Raw genomic sequence first — 22,822 nt, 5'->3', positions numbered from 1 at the left:
TGCAATATAAGTGCTGCACCTAAAAAGGGAGTTGTTGGCTTGATACCTTGTTTTCTGACACTGTGAAGCACTGAGACAGCTACCTTCTTAATCATCGCCTGATAGCATTGTGCTAAAGCTGGAGGGTAGCACATGGCTTTTTACATACCAGCAACAACCCTGAAAGATTTGCTGCATTGTTTAGTTGTTTCATTTCTTTATATCCATGCTGTGGTGTGAAAAGCATGGGACTAAAAGTTGTGAATGATGGGTCCTTCACTTTGTTCTCCTGCTGAATTTCTCATGGTCTCTGTAGACACTGTTGATAGAGAGTGACTACCTCCCAGATCCCTACTGTGTGCTGGGCAGCTTCCTAGCAATCACACTCCTCCACTCACCATCCTGCTTTATGGAAGCACATTCTCACAGTCAAGGTTCTTTAAAAAGTTAAATAAACATCGGTAAACAGTAAAGCATGGCTGGTTATATAATATGCACATGGTTAGAGACCTTAATAGAAAATCACCATGATTATTCTTCTTTCAGTGTGTAAATATGTCATCCAAGGGTAGCACAGTAGAACCTCAGGGTAAATTTGGGGTTACATTCATATATTCATATAGTGCTCTACCTAGGAAGCATCCATGCATAATTGAGCAAGCTTTGACAAATGGCATTCGGGTCTCCTGCTTACTAGCTGTGTAACTTTCAACAAATTGCTTAAATCAATTGTTTAAATAAGGGCATCCGTCTCTATATCATTAGGCTGTTTCTAAGCTTAAAATGAAATGGCACTTACAGGTCCAGGAACACATTCAAACATTCAGTTTGAACTGCTTTTCCGTTTGCCTCCAGACCACCTTCAAGTTCCCAAGCATTTTACAGTGAATCTCACTGTAAAAAAAATTAAACTGAAGAGCGAAAAAAGATTAATTGCCTCGAAAATGCACAAGTAATCAAAGGTCTAGTTGTCATCCCTAGAGTAGGAAAATATATATAGTCTAGATTCCTGAAATTATGGAGAGGGCACTAAAAATAGTAGCAAATAAATTCTAATAAGAGAACAAAGAAACCATAAGACAGAAGAGCAACTTCTTGCAGCCACTTCATAAAATTGCCTCATAACATGGAGTTGATTCCTCCTCTGTTCTACCGCACAAAGAGGAGAGTTTGGACTGAACTGGTTATGTTATGACTCCTTTTCTCTTCTCGAAGTTGTAGCTGCTCCCCGTGTTAAATCGCAGCAGATGGCTTCCTTTTACACCCAACGCTGTCAGTGGAATGTAAATGCGTCTCCCCATAACACTGAAAATCCTGAGTCTGTGTGTTTAATCTGTGCTGCGCGAGCAGAATGACCCTGAAAAGAACATGAACACTGAGCACGTTTGGAGAATTGGCATCAATCCTTGTAAACAGAATCGTAGAGGAATTTTCAAGCCTAGTGACTAATCACGGTCATCTTCCCCAGACTCTTCAGGCAGCCGTATCCCTAAGGACAAGTCATCAGTATGGTGGTAGGTTTGAAAAGCTATAGACCCAAGAGAGAGATTTTTCAAAATGAGTGTGGGGACAGGGGGAGGCATGTTATTCTGGACTATGGGAAAAAGAAGGAATTGGACACCCCACAACACAAAAGAGACTTTAGTTGATCACTTGAATTCTCAGTTCTAAGCCTCTTTGGAAGTTGAGAATGCAAAATTTGTCTAGGTTTCAAATGACTGAAATTAGGAAGAGAAGCATTCTTTTGGAATTACTTGAAAATTCAGGAAAAATGTAATTCATTCAAAGTCAATATGGTGTGGGATATGAGAAAATGCAGTTATCAATTGTTAATAGAAAATTTCAGGACTAAAATATAACAAACACTTGAGCTAACTTATCTCAGCTCTTAATAGGTGTCTGAATGGGGAAGGAAAAAAATTCTGATCTTAATTTTATCAAAACAGATACTAAAAATTAGCCACCAAAGAAATTTTATGTGTGATTTAAGTAGCTTCCATAAGAACAAATGAAAGTTACTTCTTAGTTCTGTATTTTCTTGAGCAATACTCTCCTGTTATTAGAGAAGATGATCGGCAATTGTGAAAATCATTCATATGTAGACAGAAATCCCAAAGTTTAAAATAGCAGACTCATCCATATTGTCTGATATAACTCTATAACATACTTTCTAATATGTTAAATACTCTGCTCAATACATATACATAGGGCACTTTGAGTTCAACAATTTTATTTATTTATTTATTTTTAGATGTACCAAAGTTTCTTTTCTTTTTTTTTTTTAATTTTTATTAGTGAAACACTGTGAGGCACAGTTGTAGACATACAAATTTTTGTTCTTGGGTTTCAATTATACAATGTTCAAGTAACCATCCCTCCACCAGTGCCCATTCTCCCCCGCAATGCTCTCAGTATCCCTACTCCCCAATCCCCCCATCCCACCCCACCCCTGTGGCAGGGCATTTCCTTTTGTTTTCTCTCTCTCCTTTTGGGTGCTGTGGTTTGCAAAAGAAGCATTGAGTAGCAATCATGTTTGGTCTATAGTCTACTTTCAGCATGCATCTCTCATCCTGGGAGAATCCTCCCAACACCCTTTTTTGGAGCTCCCTTCCCAATCTGAGCTGCCCTTTCCCCTAGCATGTGCGGTCAACAATATTTTTAAACTAATAGGAAAATGCTGTTAGATTTTATTTTTATTCTCCCCTCCCTAAGGAATGCTTGGCATTTCTCAATATTAATGTAAAAATACTTCCACCCACTTGTGTAATGGGGCAATTCAAAGACTTTTGGGGGGCTAACGAGGTAGTACAGTGGGTAGGACTCTTACCTTATATGTGGCCTATCTGGCTTCTGTCTTACTGCCCTGTATGGTTTTGGATCCCTGCCAGAAGTGATCCTCTCAGTGCAAAGCCAGGAGTAAGCCTTGACCATTTCCTGGTGCTCAAAATGAAATAAAAACATTAAAAATTAAAATAAAGGATGCACTTTTGGCAAAGCCAAACATATGTTTTTTGTGATTTAAAAAAATAATCTTGCCAACTTTAAAACTGATAAACTTTTACCAATTGGCTTATTTGTAATTCAGAAAGCTTGAATTTTGAAAGAATCCTTTCATCCCCAAACTGAGTATTGTAGCACTGTAGCACTGTCATTCCGTTGTTCATTGATTTGCTCCAGCAGTCACCAGTAACATCTCACAGCAAATTGCAAAACTTATTGTTACTGTTTTTGGCATATCGAATACATCACGGGTAGCTTGCCAGACTTTGCTGCGTAGGCTAGATACTCTCGGTAGCTTGCCAGGCTCTCTGAGAGGGGTAGAGGAATCGTACCTGGGTGGGCCATGTGCAAGGCAAACACCCTACCCACTGTGGCTGTGGCTCCAAACCAAAATGAGTATTAGTTCAGTAAATTATTGCAAGGGGAAAGTTTCTCTCAACTTGTTGTCACTTTATCTGTGTGTCTATGCTCATAGGTGAGCTACACGAGCTGAGAGGTTGTAGTGATGTTTATATGAGTTATGCGCATCCTTGATTTCTCAGCTTCCTGTTCCTTACATCTAGGCCAAGTCTCAAACTTGAGCAAGAAAGAGAGGGCTGTACTGTAGGAGGCTGTCTACAGGGCATGCCATGTTGTCCACTAGGTAAACTCTGTCTTTCATTATCCACTAGGTAAACTCTGAAACTGAAAGTCTGATGACTAGATATAAACTGACATTGATGATAGAAACAGCTACTTCTGAAATTATTTAAGAAGAAAGGCACAGGTTTATAGATCCAACAATAAGCCACTTGGAAAGGGGATTTTTATTTCAATATTTGCTTTTAAAAATAAGAACAGAGTAACTGACATAACAGATTCTATAAACAAGAACTTCAATGAAAAGCTGTCAAAGTTAAAATAAAACATTTTGCATGGGTGACTTGGAGCCACACTTTAGCACTTGCACAAGGGGAAGCCAATTTGAGTCTGGTCAATAAAATACAACCTCCAAAATTGGGCCAGGGGCATAGCTGACAGAGTGTGGCAGAACCTGGTGAGTTGGCATTCACTTCTGCTGGGACCCAGCGGAGTTGGTACTGCTGCCATCTGGGGTATGTCGGACGTTTAAGCGCTATTTGATTAGTAAACACTCACGCAGGTATGTTAGAGGGGACAAATGCAGTAGGCCCTTCATGCTCTGATAATTGAATGCAGGTCTGAGGTAGAAGTGGAACCAGCTCTTCAAAAGCTGAATTTGCTGCTGATTCACAACTGTTGAAAATTAAACTACATGTGCTGCAAGTTAGGGATTACTAAGGTATCTCATTATAGGAGGCTATTCCCTCTTCCCACCCCACAAATGCTAGAGTTTCCTGAATTACTGAGGAACTTATTTGAGTATAAATTTGAACCAAAAAATTTTCTGATAAGTTGGTCATAAATCCTCAGTAATATAAACTTGGTGTTCTTAGAATATCTTTTGGCTTTTTGATCATGTTTACGGCTTTCCTTTAGCTGGTCAAATTATCCTTATAGGCTCCTAAAGCTCTTCTGACATGGATTAAGTCAATGAAAACCAATAGACCTTCATTATGTTGGCAACTGGTTTTGATTTGGGGGTAATAAATACAATGACAAAGACTAGATTACCTTTGCCAAGGGAACAAGTGATAAACATACAGATGTTGGATCCAGCATTCTTTTTGGGTAGACATATGTGAGAATGGATTAGTAGCTGTTTTTAACCAAATGAAGAAACATAAAAGGAAGGAATAAATCCGAATGAGTAGATAGTTAAGATATGATTCTTAGGTCAGAAATAATGCAGTCAACAGACCATGAGAAAGTCCATAAATACCCACTTTGTACCTGGATGTATACTAGGCTCTGGTAGATAGGTGTTAGGTCATATATAAGAGAAAAATAATTTTTATTTGATCTATGAATATCTTAAGGTGTAGCAGGAGAAATTAGCCCATCAATGGGAAAAAGATTTACTGAGAAATAAAAGAATATACAGACAGGAATTTGCAAGATCAGGAATAGTTATACAAGGTTAGTGGAAGAAGAAAGATCTGAAAATTTGAAGGAATATTTTTTAATTTAAAAACAGTTAAAAGTAATACTTTTCTAGGATTCTGGATATATATAAAAATAATTACACAATCACAATCACAAATCATCCTGTTATTCATCGATTGCCTCGAGCAGGCCCCAGTAACGTCTCCTTCATCCTAGCCCTGAGATTATATCCAAGGCTCTTTAGGAGAATGAGACCCATCATTGTTACTGGTATTTGGCATACTGGGTATGCCACGGGGAGTTTGCCAGACTCTGCCGTGTGGGCAGGCTACATTCGGTAGCCTGCCAGTTTGTCCAAAATAGGAATGAGATAATAAGATGTCATAATAAGATGGTTCCGGGATCTGGTTTTTATAGTCTCTGAGTCTTGGCCGCTGACGGGATTACACGGCGCCAGGGGGCCAGTTGGTGAGTGTGACCCCCGCCTACTGGAGTTTGGAGGATCTGGGTGGAGGATGCTTGGCCCAAATCCGAGTAGGCTTGGAGATCTCGGCTCCAGAACCCGCGTGACTTTGTCCCTCTGCCAGTACCTTCATGTGTGCAGAGAGTGGTCTCAGCATGGTGGTGGCTGGTCCTGGAGGTCTTTGGCTGCCGGAGCCCTGGTCGGGGCGGGGAGGAAAGCTCAATCCGATCCCCTCCAAGGGGCTCTGGTGAGGGCAGTCAAACGCAGAGACAGGAGACTGCACTGGTCTCTTCCGGGAGCTGGTTTTTATAGTCTCTGGGTCTTGGCCGTTGATGGGATTACACGGCGCCAGGGGGCCAGTTGGTGGGTGTGACCCCCGCCTTCTGGAGTTTGGAGGATCTGGGTGGAGGATGCTCGGCCCAAATCCGAGTAGGCTTGGAGATCTCGGCCCCAGAACCCACGTGACTTTGTCCCTCTGTCAGTACCTTCATGTGTGCGGACAGTGGTCTCAGCATGGTGGTGGCTGGCCCTGGAGGCCTTTGGCTGCCGGAGCCCTGGTCAGAGCGGGGAGGAAAGCTCAACCCGCTCCCCTCCAAGGGGTCCCGGCGAGCGAGGACAGTCAGGCGCAGGGGCAAGAGACAGTCATAATTACAGTCAAGGGAAAATTATGTGTGATAAACACTTGAATCCCTACATCTCTTTTAAGAAAAATTAATAATTTTGCTGCTTTTGCTTTGCATCTATCAGTATGTTTACATATATTTGGAAGATAGGCAAGAATGTTCTAACACCATACCACTAAATATTTCAGCAAGTATCTCCTAAGAAAAAGGACTTTTTCTGCAATCATGTATTGTTCCTATATACCTGGGTGGATTGTTTCCAGGAGCCTGAAAGGATACCAAGATCTGGAAATGCTCAAGCACCTTATATAAATTGTGTAGTAATTGGACAAGTGAAGTTGTTTGGTTAGTTAATGGAAAGTAGGCTTTGAAGAGGAATCACAGTGTGGCATATGCAGATATTTAATTAAAACGTGGGAGAGTGCAATCACTGCAATAGTGCAAAACTGTGCTACTTCAATTAGAAAATTTCAGTGAAATATTATTTATATATAATAAACACAATTTTCTCATCTTGAGATTCATAAAACTACATTCAATGTAAAGAATGAAAATATGTGTTATGCTATATTATTTAAAAATAATGACAAGAAAAACTATGCATGTTCAGTACATACAGAATTTTGTTAGTTCTAACTGCATTCCCAGTATGTAATTTTGATCCATAATTGGTTAAATTCATGGATGGAGATAACTCTAATCATAGAAAACCAAGTGTATCATGATCATTTGTGTGTGTCCAGGATATGATCAATTGTGTTTAGCTATTCATTACTATCTTTCTACTACTTTTTAATCTCAAAATACCATCTGAACTTTTAATATAATCCTGCTTTTTGATATTACATAGAAAAACCAATGGCAGTATTTAGCAAAAACTTCTAAAATCTATATACTCCAGCAGAGATATAAAGATATTCAGAGTATAAAAATATTCTAATCCCTTTTTGTCATAATAAACCTAAGTTAGTAGAGGATTTTTAGCATACAAAGAGAACTAAAATATGAAACTGAACTGTTTCTGATAAAGGATATGAGTCATAGCTAAGATAAAACCAACAGTGAGTATATAGCAAAAAATACACACAAATATTGACCCAAATGTTACTGGAGCCCCTGCTTTGCTCAGTCTTCAGTTCAGTTAACCTAAGAACTTACCAATAACAATTAGGACTCACTCTACATGAAATTGTACATGTGATTCTGACCCTTTCACCAAAAGAAACAAAACTTCTTGAAGTATTATCTAGATGTATTGAAGTATTACTACATTCCTAGGATGAGTAAAAAGGATTTCCTAGTAAATGACTACTTCACTCCATTCCATTTTTGCATTTGTGACCATATGAGCTCTTACCTTTGCCTTGCAAAACTTTCTCTGTGGGCAGGAAGTGCACCAACTTTCTGCTTGCTGCTGCTGCTTCTACCACTGGATCATGATATTTCTTTCTACTTTAAACACCCTTCTATACCCCAACCTCGCACATGTTTTTTGAGAATCCTTAGGGATATCCTGATGACCACCTCTTTTCCTTTTCTTTTTATGCACCTTTAACATAGTGCATTTCTCATGGAACTGTGGCTATTACATAGCTACTCCAATCTCCAGTCACCACGTTTAACAGTGACTGCCTTTGAATTACATATGGCCATCTTCTAAGGGACCATCTTGAAAAAATTCAGCAAATATTGAATTCATTCACTTTTAAATGAATGTATGAACAAATGTGTGGATGAATTTCCTTACTGCTAAATATTCTAGGTGATATAGAATATATTTAACACTGAAAATAATTTTATAATGTGTTAACCAGAGCAATGAACACTATAAATCTGTGAGTCCATAACAACTAACCAGATAGTCTCTGAAAAGCACCCTACTTTTTATTATTGGGATGTTCTAGAGGAAACAGATGTGCATCCCTTTCAGTTCTGAAAGTCAAGTCACATGACTTCCCTGGGATACTTTGCAAAGTGCAGGCAAAGTTTGGGAAGTGTTCTAAAAAGAAGAGAAGTTTAGTTGATGATGAGTATGTTGGAACATAGAGACGTGACATTCACTGGAGCTATGATTGCTGCTTGTGAAGGACAACTAAAAAGTGTTGCCTTGCTAGGATTCAGGATGTGACTGACAGTAACCTTTGCAAGGATCCAGTAGCACATTGATTAATAATGTTAGTCTGATTCATTTGGAGGTTGGAACTATAGCACAGTGGGTAGGGCATTTGCCTTGCATATGGCCGACCCGGGTTCAATTCCTCCACCCCTCTCAGAGAGCCCAGCAAGCTACCTAGAGTATCCTGCCCTCACAGCAAAGCCTGGCAAGCTACCCGTGATGTATTGGATATGTCAAAAAAAGTAACAATAGGGGCTGGAGAGATAGCATAGCGGGTAGGGTGTTTGCCTTGCATGCGGCCAACCCGGGTTTGATTCCCAGCATCCCATATGGTCCTCTGAGCACCGCCAGGAGTGACTCCTGAGTGCAGAGCCAGGAGTGGCCCCTGTGCATCGCCAGGTGTGACCCAAAAAGCAAAGAAAAAAAAAGTTACAATAAATCTCAGAGTGGAGATGTTACTGGTGCCCGCTGGAGCAAATCCATGAGTAACAGGAGGATAGTGCTACAGTGTTACAGTCTGATTCACTTATGTTAGCAGCATTGGATGCACTAGGTCCTTAGCTTCCACAGGCTTCCAGGTTCTCTAAGGAAAAAAATTTGTCCCTGTCTAGGGCTGGATGGAGGATGTGAATTCTAAGGGATGTGATACTGGGTAGAGGACAGTTTGATTCCCCAGGTAAAAAATAGACTGTTTCTGAACCAGGGCTATTGGCTACTGTGGTAGAGATTAAAGCAACTAGGCCAGTAGCTGCAGCATATGGAGAGTTTTGAAGAGGTGAGAGGCAGGAGAATGAATAAATTGAGAATGTTAATCAGTGCATTGGCAACGCCAACACTCATTAGTGAACCCTAGTTTTGGTTACTGCCAACTGAAAATCAATTACTTGAGAGGAGTTGTGGAAAACAATCATGATTACTCAGGTGCTAGCAACTCATGATGTTATATTTGACTTTTTGGGGGTTACTTCTAGTTTTTCAAATTTTGGGTGCAACACCTCATGGTGCTCAGGGCTTACTCCTGGCTCTGTGCTCAGAGGTCACTCCAGATGGCCCTTGGAAAACAGTATGCAGTGTGGAGGACAGAACCCAGGTGGGCTACATGCAAAACAAAAACCTTACCTGCAGTACTATCTCTCTGGCTGCAATACTGCCTTTGTTTTTTCTCTTAACCATCTTACTCTCAATCTGGGATGAGGCATTTTCATAAGGCTGGTTGGGAGAGCAAATGAGACGAATCATGGGAAGTTTGTCAGGGAAAAAGTGATGTCCAACCATCAGCAGTCGGCTGGCATCATGGGTTAGTGAAAGCCCGGTGGGATGGTGGCCTTCTTCTCATGTAACTTTGAGAGAAAATCCTGAAACCACATCTGCCTCATAGCAGCTACATGAAAACTGCTGGGAATCTTTCTGGAAGGCCTGGAATTTTCTCCTTCCCCTCCTGCCCACGCATCCCATCCATGACATGACAACAGAAACCTCCCCTTAGGCTTGGGAGACAGGAAGAAGAGAAAATTCAGCAAGGTGATAAAAGTCTCATCTCTAACACTTGCTTACTTACACACTCAGCTTCACTGACACCAAATGACCCCAGATTATGTCTCTGGTTTCGCCAAAGACAGAAAGGGACACCAAAGGCCAGTGACTATGTGTAGTGTTTAAAACCTCTCCTGCTGCTCCCCTGTGTGACACCCGATGACATTCCCATTCTAACTGTCAGGGTGCGGAGAACAAAAAAAAATGCTAGTTTCTACATTCTAATGCTAGGCGGAGGTCACACCCACCAACTGGCCCCCTGGCACCGTGCAATCCCATCAACGGCCAAGACCCAGAGACTATAAAAACCAGCTACCAGAACCGCGCGGCCGCATTTGTGGCTGTGCGACATCTTATTATGACATCTTATTATGTCATTCCTACTTTGGACAAACTGGCAGGCTATCGAATGTAGCCTGCCTACATGGCAGAGTCTGGCAAACTCCCCGTGGCGTACCCAATATGCCAAATACCAGTAACAATGATGGGTCTCATTCTCCTAAAGAGCCTTGAATATAATCTCAGGGCTAGGATGAAAGAGACGTTACTGGGGCCTGCTCGAGGCAATCGACGAATAACAGGATGATTTGTGATTTGTGATTTGAGTTTCTACAAAAGGGACCACGGCCAACCATCTTCATGTTCTTCAAGCATATGTGGCTCCTGGTCATGTCCTTCCTTACCTACCTGGTAGTGGCCCAGAGTGGCCATCCCCCAACAGGTGCCAGACAGAGGCTTGGTGAAAGGAGGAAGTCACGCAGTACAGACCTTCCATCTTTCTTCTGTCCCTTGGCTGACATTGCAGTGTCTCTGCACCATGACTGTTGTGGCCCCGTAGGGAAGTTCTGGGAGTGGGACTCCGGGGATGATACTTGTGAACTATAGAGCTGCCACATGGAGATGCCCCATGTGGCAGAGAAATAAAGCTGATAGCACAAAAAAGGGCAGTGTGGAGGGTCTCCCGGAGGAGGTGACAGGGGAAAATAATTGCTACCAGCTTAGGTCTTTGGGATAAACAAAACTATTTCTGTGTGCATGGTGTGTGTGGATCTGAACCGGGGGCAGCCAAAATGGCTTTTATTACCTGAAATACAAATGCCAAAACTCCATGGAACCCAGAGTAGATGCCTTCTGGGCTCAAAGGCATTGTTTTTATTCACCAGGACCTCCCTTTCTTGTGTGCCAAGAAAAACGGCCTGTTACTGACTTTACATGCTTTTGAAGCAAAGAAGGTGACAGCAATGTCAAAACTGTTCGGAAAACACAGACTCTTGTGTAGGAAAGAGTTTTCTAGGCCTCAGGGCTTTTTATTGCTGATGCAGGCAGAGAGCACTGGGCAGGTAGCTAAGTTGGAGAAACTGAACATAGCATCCCTGAACTCTAACTGAGCAAGGAATGAGTGTACCCCTCCTCCCCCCCCCACACACACACTAGAATCTCAGAATGACTGAGTTCTTCCCCAAAGGTAGACCAGGGAATACAGCTGCCTGCAACTGCTATGCTAGAGCGAGCACTGAGATGAGAGGCTGGTGCTCCATCCGGGCCCCTTTCCTCACCTGTCTCCAGGGCCTATATCTGCGCCCGAACAGTGGTGTCTGCTGCATGGGAATCCCATGGGAAATTTCCAGCCATAACTGGAGTTCCCGCCCCAGGCTTCCATCCTGAAGACTCTGATTGGCTCAGTGCTAAGGTATTTCAAGCATTTGATGCAATGTCTTCTTTGTTTTGGGGGATTTTGAGACCACACTGGCCATGCTCAGGAGTGATGCCTGAAGTGCTCAGGAGACAACAGGTGGTTCTCAGACTTAAACCAAGGTCACAGCTGTCATAGCTGTGTGCCAGGACAGTGGCTTCTCCTTTCAAATCCTCCCTCCATTCCTCCAGACCCTGCTTGGTTAGAAGGAAAGAGAAAAGCTTGCTGCGGTTTCCAACCTCTCCCAAGCACTGTCCTGTTTTCTTCCTAGCCTCTCCCAGAGCAGCCTGGCTTCTGGAAGGTGCAAAAGTGCCAATAAACAGTTAAGGAGAAAACAATTCTCCCCAGATGGGGTTCAGGGGCCCTTGCTCTGTGGCTGGTGCCCAGCTACTCCCAGAGGGGGAGGGCTGCCCCATCCCCCCAGAGTCCCCTCACTCATCCTCTTCCTGGGATGGGTAGCCCACCTGGTGCCCAGACACTTCCCAAATCCTCTGGTTTGGTATCTCAGCACCGTAACACAGCCCCACCCCCAAACAGTAAAGTGGACAGTTGTATTTGTGGTTGAAAATTGTAGCAGTAGTAACTTTAAAAGCAGTTCTCGCATGCATTCAATATCACCATGGAAACAGCTGTTTCTAGAAATTCACTGATAAGATGTAGTGGAGGTTTACACCAGCCAAACCAAACTGAAGGCCTACAGGTCACAACTGATTCTCAGGACCTGCTCCATTCAATCTAAAATGTGGAATGGGTAAATTCTCTCTCATGCGCTCTCTCTGAGAGTAAATGGGATGACCTTGTTTTGGCTTTAGATACACCCATGGAAGGTAAATATTCCAACCAATTTTTTTAAAAACCACAACAGCTTTAATTTTTAATTTTAATTTTATCTTTTGGGCTGGAGCAATAGCACAGTGGTAGGGCGTTTGCCTTGCACGCAGCCAACATGGCCGACGCGAGTTCGATTCCTTCGCCCCTCTCCGAGAGCCTGGCAAGCTACCGAGAGTATCTCGCCCGCACGGCAGAGCCTGGCAAGCTCCCCGTGATGTATTCGATATGCCAAACACAGTAACAACAAAATCTCCAATGGAGACATTACTGGGCCCTCTCGAGCAAATCGATGAACAGCGGGAGGACAGTGACAGTGACAGTAAATTTTCTTTTATTTTACATTAACTGTTAATTTTTATAATTATATATAACATACACCTTTATATATACACACACAAATGCATAGGTATGTAGTTACTCAAGCAATTTATGTACACAGAGAAACACACACAAGCTAGTTTCAGAAACTTCAGAAATTGAATCTGAAATACAGTGGATGATCAACTGGTAGACTCAAACATTTTAATGCTCAGCTTAAACTGTCCCCACATATTTCAATGTGATGGTTATGTATCTAAGTCAGATTTGAGGTCGTTCATGCCATTGCAGTTTTCAAAGGACCAACTTGAGACCCACACATGGTTAGACCTAACCACTGACTTTCAGGATCCATACATGAGAGAAAGAAGACCCTCAAAGGCAGAAACTGTGACTTCCAGCCCTGAACTCCTTTTCATTAAATCAAAGCTGTCACCTCCACTCACTTGGAAAAGTCAGATTTCCCAAGAAATCCTCCTTGCTTTTCAGTTTGGAGATGCCTCTTCCAATATGCTCCTCATCTGCACGTTCTTTTGAGTGCTGTCATGGACCCTAAATATTATGACTGGCACATCTTGATGCTGAGCACAGCTATTGTCTCCTTGTCTCCTTCCTTTACTTTCCAGACCAGTCAGCTATTTTGTCTTCTCAAAATGAGGCCAAATATTCAACCATCAGTTTTGTTGCTCGTTTAATTCCAGCACCTAATGGGGCTGGAGAGGGGCGGGTCTTTGCTTACCCCACCCTTCCTAAATAGGACTCAGTACTTAGGTCACAGAAGAGGTTGGGGACATGAGATTTGATGTCCAGACAGATCAGTTACCTCTAGAAACTACTAAGAGTCAGGACAGAGGTTCTGTGTCTTCACATCATGAGGGTCTCAGCACCGGTCAGTGCTGCCAGTCTGGGATTGATTCTATCAGCCCGCTCCCCGCCCCCCTCCCAGGGAGAGAAGCCTGGAAGCCTCGATATCAAATGCTAAGTGAATTACATCTGCGGTCAACTTGATTCAAACTCACTGTGGTTTGTTTAGCAAGTGCAGTTTCCTGTCTGCTTGCAGAGGAAATACTGCAGACATTCCTTTATTAGAAAAAATATTTTTAAAGCTAATATATAGTTGCAGTATAGTCCATCAAACTTTTGGGTGAGAAGGTTTTAAATAAGTTTTGACAATTTCAGCTCAGAATGCCAGAGTACAACCTTGCCTGGAGTTCTAGAGAGTCCACAACCAGTTAGTATTTCTCAGTGAAACTTCTTTGGGGAAAAGACAAGAAATACCTCTTAGTTTTATTCTGAAGAGAGAGATGGGGAGAGGGAGGGAGTTCAAAGTGGTTCCAGTTTAATTGCTTGTAAGATATGCAGAGGCTAGAGAACTGACCACACGCTTTGTAGGCAGAAGGCTAAGATTTGATCCCTGACAATACCTGTTCCCTGAACACTGCCAGGATGATCCCAGAGTATAGATGTGCGTGTGTGTGTGTGTGTGTGTGTGTGTGTGTGTGTGTGTGTGTGCGCGCGCGCGTGCCAGAGGTGAGTGTGGTGAGGAGGGAAGGGTTAGGTGGGAGGGGCCTTGGGTCCTTGGGAAAGGGAGGGGGCAAACTGGTGATGGGTGTGGAAATTATGTGCATGATAAATCATAATTAGTCACATCATAAACCACAAAATCCCAGTAAAAAGTAAATAAATTATGAAATAAAAGATGGGGTTAAACCCAGTCCCTGGGTGTATGGCAGGAAGTTTTCCAGGATGGTCCCACTTGTGGAGGCTCCCACCTGGCCATATGTCACAAAAGTCTCAATGATGAAAAGATCCATTCTAGGGGTGTATATTTTCAGTGGAAAAATATCATGGATGGGCTTTGGGGGAGGTGGAGGGGAGACTTTCAACTTTGGGGATTCAAAAGCAAGGGCCTCAAGAACTGATTTTGAAACCATCTCATTTGGCTTTTCTCTGGAGCCTCATGGCAACCCCTGTTTGATACAGTCACTCTGAAGTTTGGAATCACAATATCAGGTTTGTAGGTCAACTCCCTTGGTCGTGCAGCAAGGGACTGAGGGAGTTCTCGTTCATACGTTATAAATAGAATCTGGAATGATGATACATGGCATATTCACAGCTGATACTTTTATGTGCTCAAGACTTCCCTGAGGTCCTGGGTGTGTCTAGCTTTCACTGTGTGTCATTGGTCCTCTTTGAAATATATATTAATATCCACCTTTATAGGTTATGAGTTGCGGAGAAAGGGGAAGTGCTCACTGTCATTCACCCTCCATGAGTAGAGCCAGGAATGGAACGCAGAACTCTGGGCTGAAGAGATGGTACAGGGGTTCAATATCAGGAGACAACACAGTTAAGTCCCTGGAACCACATATGGTTCCTTGAGCACAGAGCCAGGACTAGCACCTGAGCATTTCAGGGTATGGCCTAAACCCCTTCCCCAGAAAAAAAAAAGTGGAGAACTCAGCCTCAGTACCAGAGCTCTTCACTTCAGCACATAGCTGAGAGAAGCAGCAAGAAATGGATCCCAGCTCGGAGTTTACTCCTCCATTTCCATCACATCTGTGGGCATAGTGAGGCATTAGTAAGCAGGTCATGGGATAGGCGAGAGCAAGGGTCCTCTAATTCTGCAAAACTATGTCCTATCAAGGACACACAGCCCACAAGCACTATCCCCTCTCTCTTTAATGGCAGCGCATCATGTTAGCTTCTGAGGACCAAATGAAAAGAGCCCAGTAAAGTTCGTAGAACACAGAAATGGAGTGATTTCTCTCTTCCCCACACCTGGGAACTCCCAACTCACTAGTCCAGGAAACAGTCATGTTCCTCGAGGCAAATCAAGGCAGCACTTAAGAACGCACGTATACAGCATTGAAAGGTCCCTAGATGGTAAAATGTGTTTGCGGATCGGATTCCAGCTTGTCTCTGAATATCTTCATTTGGCATTTCAAGACCAAGCCTATGTATCAATTTTTGAATAATACATAGTAAGAAGTGATAGCACAGCGGGTAGGGCATTTTCCTTGCACACGGCCAACCTGGGTTCGATTCCTCTGTCCCTTTTGGAGAGCCCGGCAAGCTACTGAGAGTATCCCACATACAGCAGAGCCTGTCAAGCTCCCCATGGCATACTCAATATGCCAAAACAGCAACAACAATTCTCACAATGGAGACGTTACTGGTGCCCGCTCGAGCAATGGGAGGACAGTGCTACAGTACTACATAGTTAACTTTATAGGTAAAAGCTTAATTACTCACAAAATGTTGTTCATACAACATAACCCTCGAATTCAGGTAAACTGTATTTCTAAAAAGTTTTAACGAATTTTTTCTAAACAAAATTACATTACTACTACTACTACTACTACTACTACTACTACTACAACTACTACTACTTCTACAGTAACAAAATATATGTATGGAACTTTATGCATCTGTCTTACAAAGTTCCTCAAACTGAATGTTAAAATTTTAAAATGATGCAGGATTTTTACAAAAAATGTTAGATGAAGAGGGTGCAGTAATTATTTCTACATATCTAACCTAATTATTTCTATGTTTATAATAGCACCATATGCCTGAAAATAGAAAAACGTTTTCTAAGCAGCAAACTTATCTTTCCCCTAACTGAAGACTCACTATCTTCCTATGTGAACCCTTTTCTTCTCCAATATTTACTATTCCAGTGAACTGCATTGCAGTTCACATGGTCATTTAATATGGAACTATTTTTGTCTCTTCTCTGCAACCTTTTTCTGCTCCTCTACAACCCCATACCATCTGATGTGGAGTGATCCGACTCAAATCTCTCTCAGCCATTCTTTTCTTTGATTCTCATTCCATAGATTAATATAGATGAGGCCATCAATTTTTATAACTAAATCAATAAACTACTATATCTCTGGCTTCTTTCCCATCTTTGCTGTCTCCCATCCACCCTGTATACCATAAGGCAGATCTGATCATATCATGCTCTGCCTTACACTATTTTTTGCTTTGAGGGGGGCATAGCTGGCAGTATTCAAGGGTTATTCCTTGGTCTGCACTCAGGAATTACTCCTAATAGCGCATGGGGGACCAAATGAGATGGCAGGGATCGAACCCAGGTCAGACGTTTTCAAGACAAGCACCATATCCACTGGACTATTGTTCTGGCCTCTGGTTTATACATTTTTTTCTAAGTGTTTCTTCATTGGCCACAACACAGTGTGTAATTTTAAATGTGACTTTCAAATTTCTTGTAAGAAATGAATCAACTTTATAACTTTATAACTTTATAGTTATATCTTGATAATACTAACATTTATGCTTTAGGCATACAGTGCTACATTATCATACCCATCACAAAAGTGCTAGAATCCTTCAACCACTGTCCCTAAGTCCCTTCTTATTACTGCTTCCCTCCCCACACACCACCATCTTGATTGGTAAATTCAGTTCTGCTGGCAGAGTCTGAAGGTTTGTTTTTATTGGTCATTATATATTCATTTTCCTTTGTTTCTTTATATTCTATAGATGAGTGAGATAGTCTGGTGTTGTCTTTCTTTTTATGACTTATTTCACTAAGAATAATACCATCCAGTACCATCCAAGTCACCCAAACTGCAGAAAATGCAAGATTTTCTCTTTTTTTTAAAAGCCAAATAGTGCTCCATTGTGTATATATACTCAGTTTCCTTCTCCATTCACCTATTGTTGGGTTGTTTCCAGAACTTGGATAATATAAATAGTGCTTCAATAGAGGCATATCTTTCCAAATTCGTGACTTTATATTGTTGGGATAAAAGAACACAAATGGAAATACTGGATGATATGAAAGCTTTATTTTAATATTTTGAGGAGCCTCTATAATGTTTTTAATTGGAGCTGAGCCAGATTACACTGTTACCAACAATAAATGAAGGTTCTTCTTTACCATATCTCCAAGAGGACTGCTTGTTTCTGGACTTTTTGAAGTTCATTTAAGGTGATTCTTGAAGTTCCTTAATATTCAGTGATGATGAATACTTTCAATATGCCTGTTGGTTATATGTAGGTCGTCTTTGAGTATATGACTATTAAACTTTTCTGATATTTTGATGAGGTTCTTGTTATTAAGCTTTGAGAGTGCTTCACATATCTTGGATATTAGCCCTCAGTCAAATATCTGTTGTGTAAATATTTCCTATAGTATATTTCCAGTAGGGTGCTTTATTCCCCAGCTTTTTATATTTCCAGTAGGGTGCTTTTTATTTTAGCCATAGTTTCTTTTCCAGTGCAGAGCTTCTTACCATATTTTAAAATTCTTTCCCCATTTAAGCATATACGTAGTTTGATGGGATTCAAATATGGTGTGAACCATGGAACACCTATAAAGGTGACTCGAGGCCGCCCTAAAAGCCCCCATCCCTCTCGGAGAGTCTAGCAAGCTACTGAGACTATCCTGCCTGCACGGAAAGCCTGGAGAGCTATCCGTGGCCTATTCAATATGCCAAAAACAGTAAAAACAATGGGCCTTATTCCCCTGGCCCTGAAAGAGCCCCCAATATGGCAGTGTTAAGAAGGATGAACAAAGAGAGGCTGATAAAATCTCAGGGCCGAACTAGGCTGCCCAAGGCTCGCACCTATCCACATCGATGAGGCATACGATCGACTGGTTCAGCACCTCCATGATTGTGTGAGTAATGCTGAGAGAGAGAAATCCACAAAAAGATGCCTGTCTTCGAAAACTCTCAAGCTCATTCACCAACGTGGATAGGTGCGAGCCTTGGGCAATCACAAGCTAAGGTCCAAACTCGTAAAGCAGTGCAGAGGACTGATAAAGGAAGACCTCAAAGAGAGAAGAGCAGCAGTGCTGGCTGATGCAGCAGAAGCTGGGAAAAGTATTTGCAATGCCCACCTGTTCTTCACCAACTACAAGACCAAGATGACTACCCTCTGACGTCCTGATGGATCTATCACATCTTCCAGAAGGGCAATGGAGATTATCCATGACTCCTACTCGGATCTCTTCGATAGCCATGTCCAACAGCCCACATACTAAATTTCACAGGATGAATATGACATTCTCAACATTTTACCTTTAGAAATCCAACATGCCGTTTTGTTGGTAAAGAAGCAAACAGCACCCAGCCCAGACAAGGTCAGACCTGAACACCTGAAGAATCTGCCATTAGTACTTATCAATACACTGGCTCGGCTCTTCACACACTACCTGTCTGAATGCAAGGTTCAGTCCCAATGGAAAACCAGCAGGGCTGTTCTACTGTAAAATAAGGGAGACATCCATGACATTGGCAACTATCGCCCTATCTGCCTGTTGTCCATTGTCTACAAGCTGTTCACTCGGGTCATTCTGAATAGAATTAGCAGAACACTAGATGAAGGACAACCATGCGAACAAGCTGGGTTCCAAAAAGAATTCAGCACAATCGACCAAGTCCCCACGATAACCCAGCTCATTGAAGTTTCTCGGGAGTTCAAGATGCCGCTCTGTCTAACGTTCATTGATTTAAAGAAGGCCTTTGATTATGTTGAGACCGAAGTGGTCATCAAAGCCCTAGACACACAGGGCGTTGAAACTCAGTACATCAGGATCCTCCGTGAGCTGTATTATGGATTCACCACCAGGATCTCAACATTCTCAAGGAAGTAATCATCGATGTAAAGAGAGGGGTTTCCGATGCTGGCGCAGATGTGGCGAGAAAGGGACACTCCTTCACTGTTGGTGGGAATGTCGACTGGTTCAGCCCTTCTGGAAAACAGTATGGACGATTCTCAAAAAACTAGAAATTGAGCTCCCATTTGACCCAGCAATACCACTTCTGGGAATATATCCCAGAGAGGCAAAAATGTATAGTCGAAGTGACATCTGCACTTGTTTGTTCATAGCAGCACTCTTTACAATAGCCAGAAACTGGAAGAAACCTGAATGCCCAAGAACAGATGACTGGTTAAAGAAACTTTGGTACATCTACACAATGGAGTACTATGTAGCTGTTAGAAAAGATGAAGTCATGAAATTTACATACAAGTGGTACAACATGGAAAGTATCATGCTAAGCGAAATGAGTCAGAAAGAGAGGGATAGACATAGAAAGATTGCATTCATCTGGGGGATATAAAGTAACAAAATATGAGATTAATACCCAAGAATAGCTGAGATCAGCACCAGGAGGATTACTCCACAGCTTAGTGGCCAGCCGGGCATTCTAGAGGAAAGGGCAGCTCAGATAGAGACGGGAACACCAAATAAAGGGTGTTTGGAGGATCCTCCCAGGAGGGGAGATGCATGTCAAAAGTAGACTATGGACTGAACATGTTTGCCACTCAATGCCTCTTTTTCAGACCACAACACCCAAAAGGAGAGAGAGAACACAGGGGATTGCCCTGCCACAGAGGCAGGGGGGATGGGGGGATGGGGGTGGGGGGGATATTATCCATGGTGGTGGAAAATGGGCACTGGTGGAGGGATGGGTATCTGATCATTGTATAATCGAAACCCAAGCACAAAAAATTGTAAATCTACAACTGTACCTCATGGTGTTTCACTAATAAAAAAATAATAAATTTTAAAAAATTAAAAAATAAAGAGAGGGGTTCCACAGGGCAATACCATTTCACCGAAACTCTTCAGTGCCACCCTCGAGAACATCATGCAATGACTGGAATGGGAAGGAACGGGAATGAAGATAGACTGTCATCAACTACACCACCTCTGCTTCGCTGATGACATCGTTCTAATAACACCAAACATTAGCCAAGCGGCACAAATGCTGTCTGACTGCAAATGCTGTGAGTGTGAAAAGGTTGGACTGCAGCTGAATCTCACGAAGACAATGTTCGTGAGAAACGGGCTTATTCCTGACATTCCATTCACTTTCAACAGAATGAACATCTCCAAATGCAACAGTTGTGTGTACCTAGGTCGAGAACTCAACATGACGAAAGACCTGGCACCTGAGTTGCTCAGGAGGAAGAGAGCAGCGTGGAACACCTTCAAGAGCGTTGAAGAAATAAGAGGACAAAGAACCTACAGCTCCAGGCACAACTCCTACAGCTCCAGGCACAATTCTTTGACTCCACTCTTCTCCCTGCACTAACATACGCCTCAGAGACCTGGGCCCTACAAAAACAGGATGAGAATGCTATTCAGGTCTCCCAAGGAGGAATCAAAAGAGCTATGCTTGGAGTATCACACTTCACTCAATTGAGAGAAGAAATCTGGAGTTCTGACAATCGAGAATCAGGGATGCTGTCTCGTTTGCCAAGGCATTGAAAATCAGATGGGCTGGACACATTATGCGATTTGAAGACGACCACTGGACTCGAGCTGTTACCGACTGGATTCCATGTGATGTCAAAAGAATGTGTGACTGCCCACCTACGAGATGGTCATACTTCTTTGTCAAGACCTCGAACAAACAGTTTGAGGCTCTTCGTGTTCCTGTAGGGAGCAGATGCCATTGAGCTACACTAGCACATGCCAGAGACAAATAGAGATGTTACTGGCAACAGCTCGAGCAAATCGAAGAGTAACGGGATATCAAGTGATCAAGTGATAGTTAGATACGCCTTCATTCAAACTAGACTTTTTATTTTTTTATGAGTTTTCTCAAACCCTAAGGATGTTTATATCCCCTGACACTTTTGATGTTTCAATGATTTCATCCATGTAGAATTTCATACTTGTGATATCTGAATGTCCATTAATCCTCTAACAAACAATTACATGCCTATCCCAATATTGTGTATCTATATCCCAATGCATTGCTTACGTATTACATGCATTTTTAATGTATTATAATTATTTTTATACGCATATGCATGTGTGTACATATGTGTCTTCATCTTCTTACATACTCAGAATCTGAGCTCTAGATTAAAAACTTTGATTAATTTTTGCATTTTTTCCTAGCACAGTAATATGTTCATTCTAGATATTCAATATGTGCTGTGGAATGAATGAACAAACTAATGAATCACATGGAGCAAAACCCATCATGAGCAAACCCAATACAACAGTGAAGTATTCACTGTGTCCTGGCTTAAACTTAAGTGCAACAGATGAAAGAAAAAGAAGAGGGAAACATTTAAAACTCCTTAAGACATTCAAGCTAACAAAGATGGGTTTCGTCATGAGAGAATGCATCAGAAAGCTAAACAAGAAAGTAAGCCCATTTACTTTTACTTTGTCCAAAATACTTCATTGCAAATCAGTCCAAAGATTACAAAAGTTGACTGTTTCCTGTCTTTAATGTTTGTGTGCTTCAAAATGCCAGACTGAATCTGTGCTTACAGACACATTGGAATCAATGTTAGGCAAAGCACTAGGCACAAAGAACACCCCAAGGGCCCTGAATCCAGCTCCTCCCGTCAGGACTCTACCTGCAGTTTTGTTTGTGGATGTTTGGCTAACAGTAGGCTCGTGTATCACATCAAATCCAAATCAAAATGAGGCCCATAGAAACCATCTCTGAGATCAGTACATGCGCCCATCCTTGGCCTCAGTCCTTTCCCATGAGATCCAACTAATTTTGCTTCCCAGAAGTTTATAAAACAACCATTCTTTCAGTACAAAATTCAGGACATTTTTCAAGACAGAGAAGAGATTGTCAATAGCATATAGAAGTTGTTTACACATATCTTCTCCCCTTTTGACTTTATGTCACAGGGTTGAGCTCCATGATTAAGATGAGGACAGAGAGTCAGAGTAGGCATTTGATGTCACATGCTCCAGCTTAAGATCTTAGATGCAAGTCTCTTTCACATGATCTGGGGATAAGAAAATCTGACTTTTCTTTCCTACCTAGATCCTTTTCCAGAACCGAGCATCTCTGCTTCAAGGTTGATTTTCCTTCCAAGGTGGCTTATGATCGTGAATGCTCACCTTTGCTTTATAAAGATATTCACTATTCTTTTCATCTTTCCAGCTGATTGATCATTTAATCTGGAACAATTTTACCATCATTGGCTCAGTGGTGTTTACCTTGTTGTTCATCCTCTTTCTGGCCTCTGTGGCTTGTGCTGTTGCCTACAATAGGGCAACTCAGTTACCCTCTAGTTCCAGAGTAAGGGGGGAAAAAGGGATCTCGTGTGGATACTGGGGTCTGCTGACATTCCCTGCAATGGAGAAGCTGATTTAGCAGTCTGCTAACTTCCTCTGACCTGCCCAGAGAAAATGATTCATGCCTGAGAACACTTGGGAAGATGTCTCTAGCCATCTTGAAGATGCCAATAGTTCTACCTGACACCCGTGTTTTATTAGGGCGTATTAGTTGCAGAAA

At 42.1% G+C, this 22,822-nt stretch overlaps 1 protein-coding gene across 1 annotated transcript in view; it reads left to right on the top strand.

Annotated features, from left to right (window-relative positions):
• CRB1 (crumbs cell polarity complex component 1) overlaps window positions 1–935 on the top strand; it is a 79,755-nt gene extending 78,820 nt beyond the window's left edge. The window contains 1 exon segment of the mRNA XM_056110535.1: window positions 781–935. Coding sequence (XP_055966510.1) covers window positions 781–935 — 155 coding nt within the window.
• Window positions 936–22,822: the final 21,887 nt, after the last annotated feature.

This window comes from Sorex fumeus, unplaced genomic scaffold (genome assembly GCF_029834395.1).
Source record: "Sorex fumeus unplaced genomic scaffold, SorFum_2.1 ptg000010l, whole genome shotgun sequence".
Lineage (NCBI taxonomy): Eukaryota > Metazoa > Chordata > Mammalia > Eulipotyphla > Soricidae > Sorex > Sorex fumeus.
The sequence above is the reverse complement of the archived record's forward strand: the minus strand, read 5'-3'. Positions and strand labels throughout refer to the sequence as shown.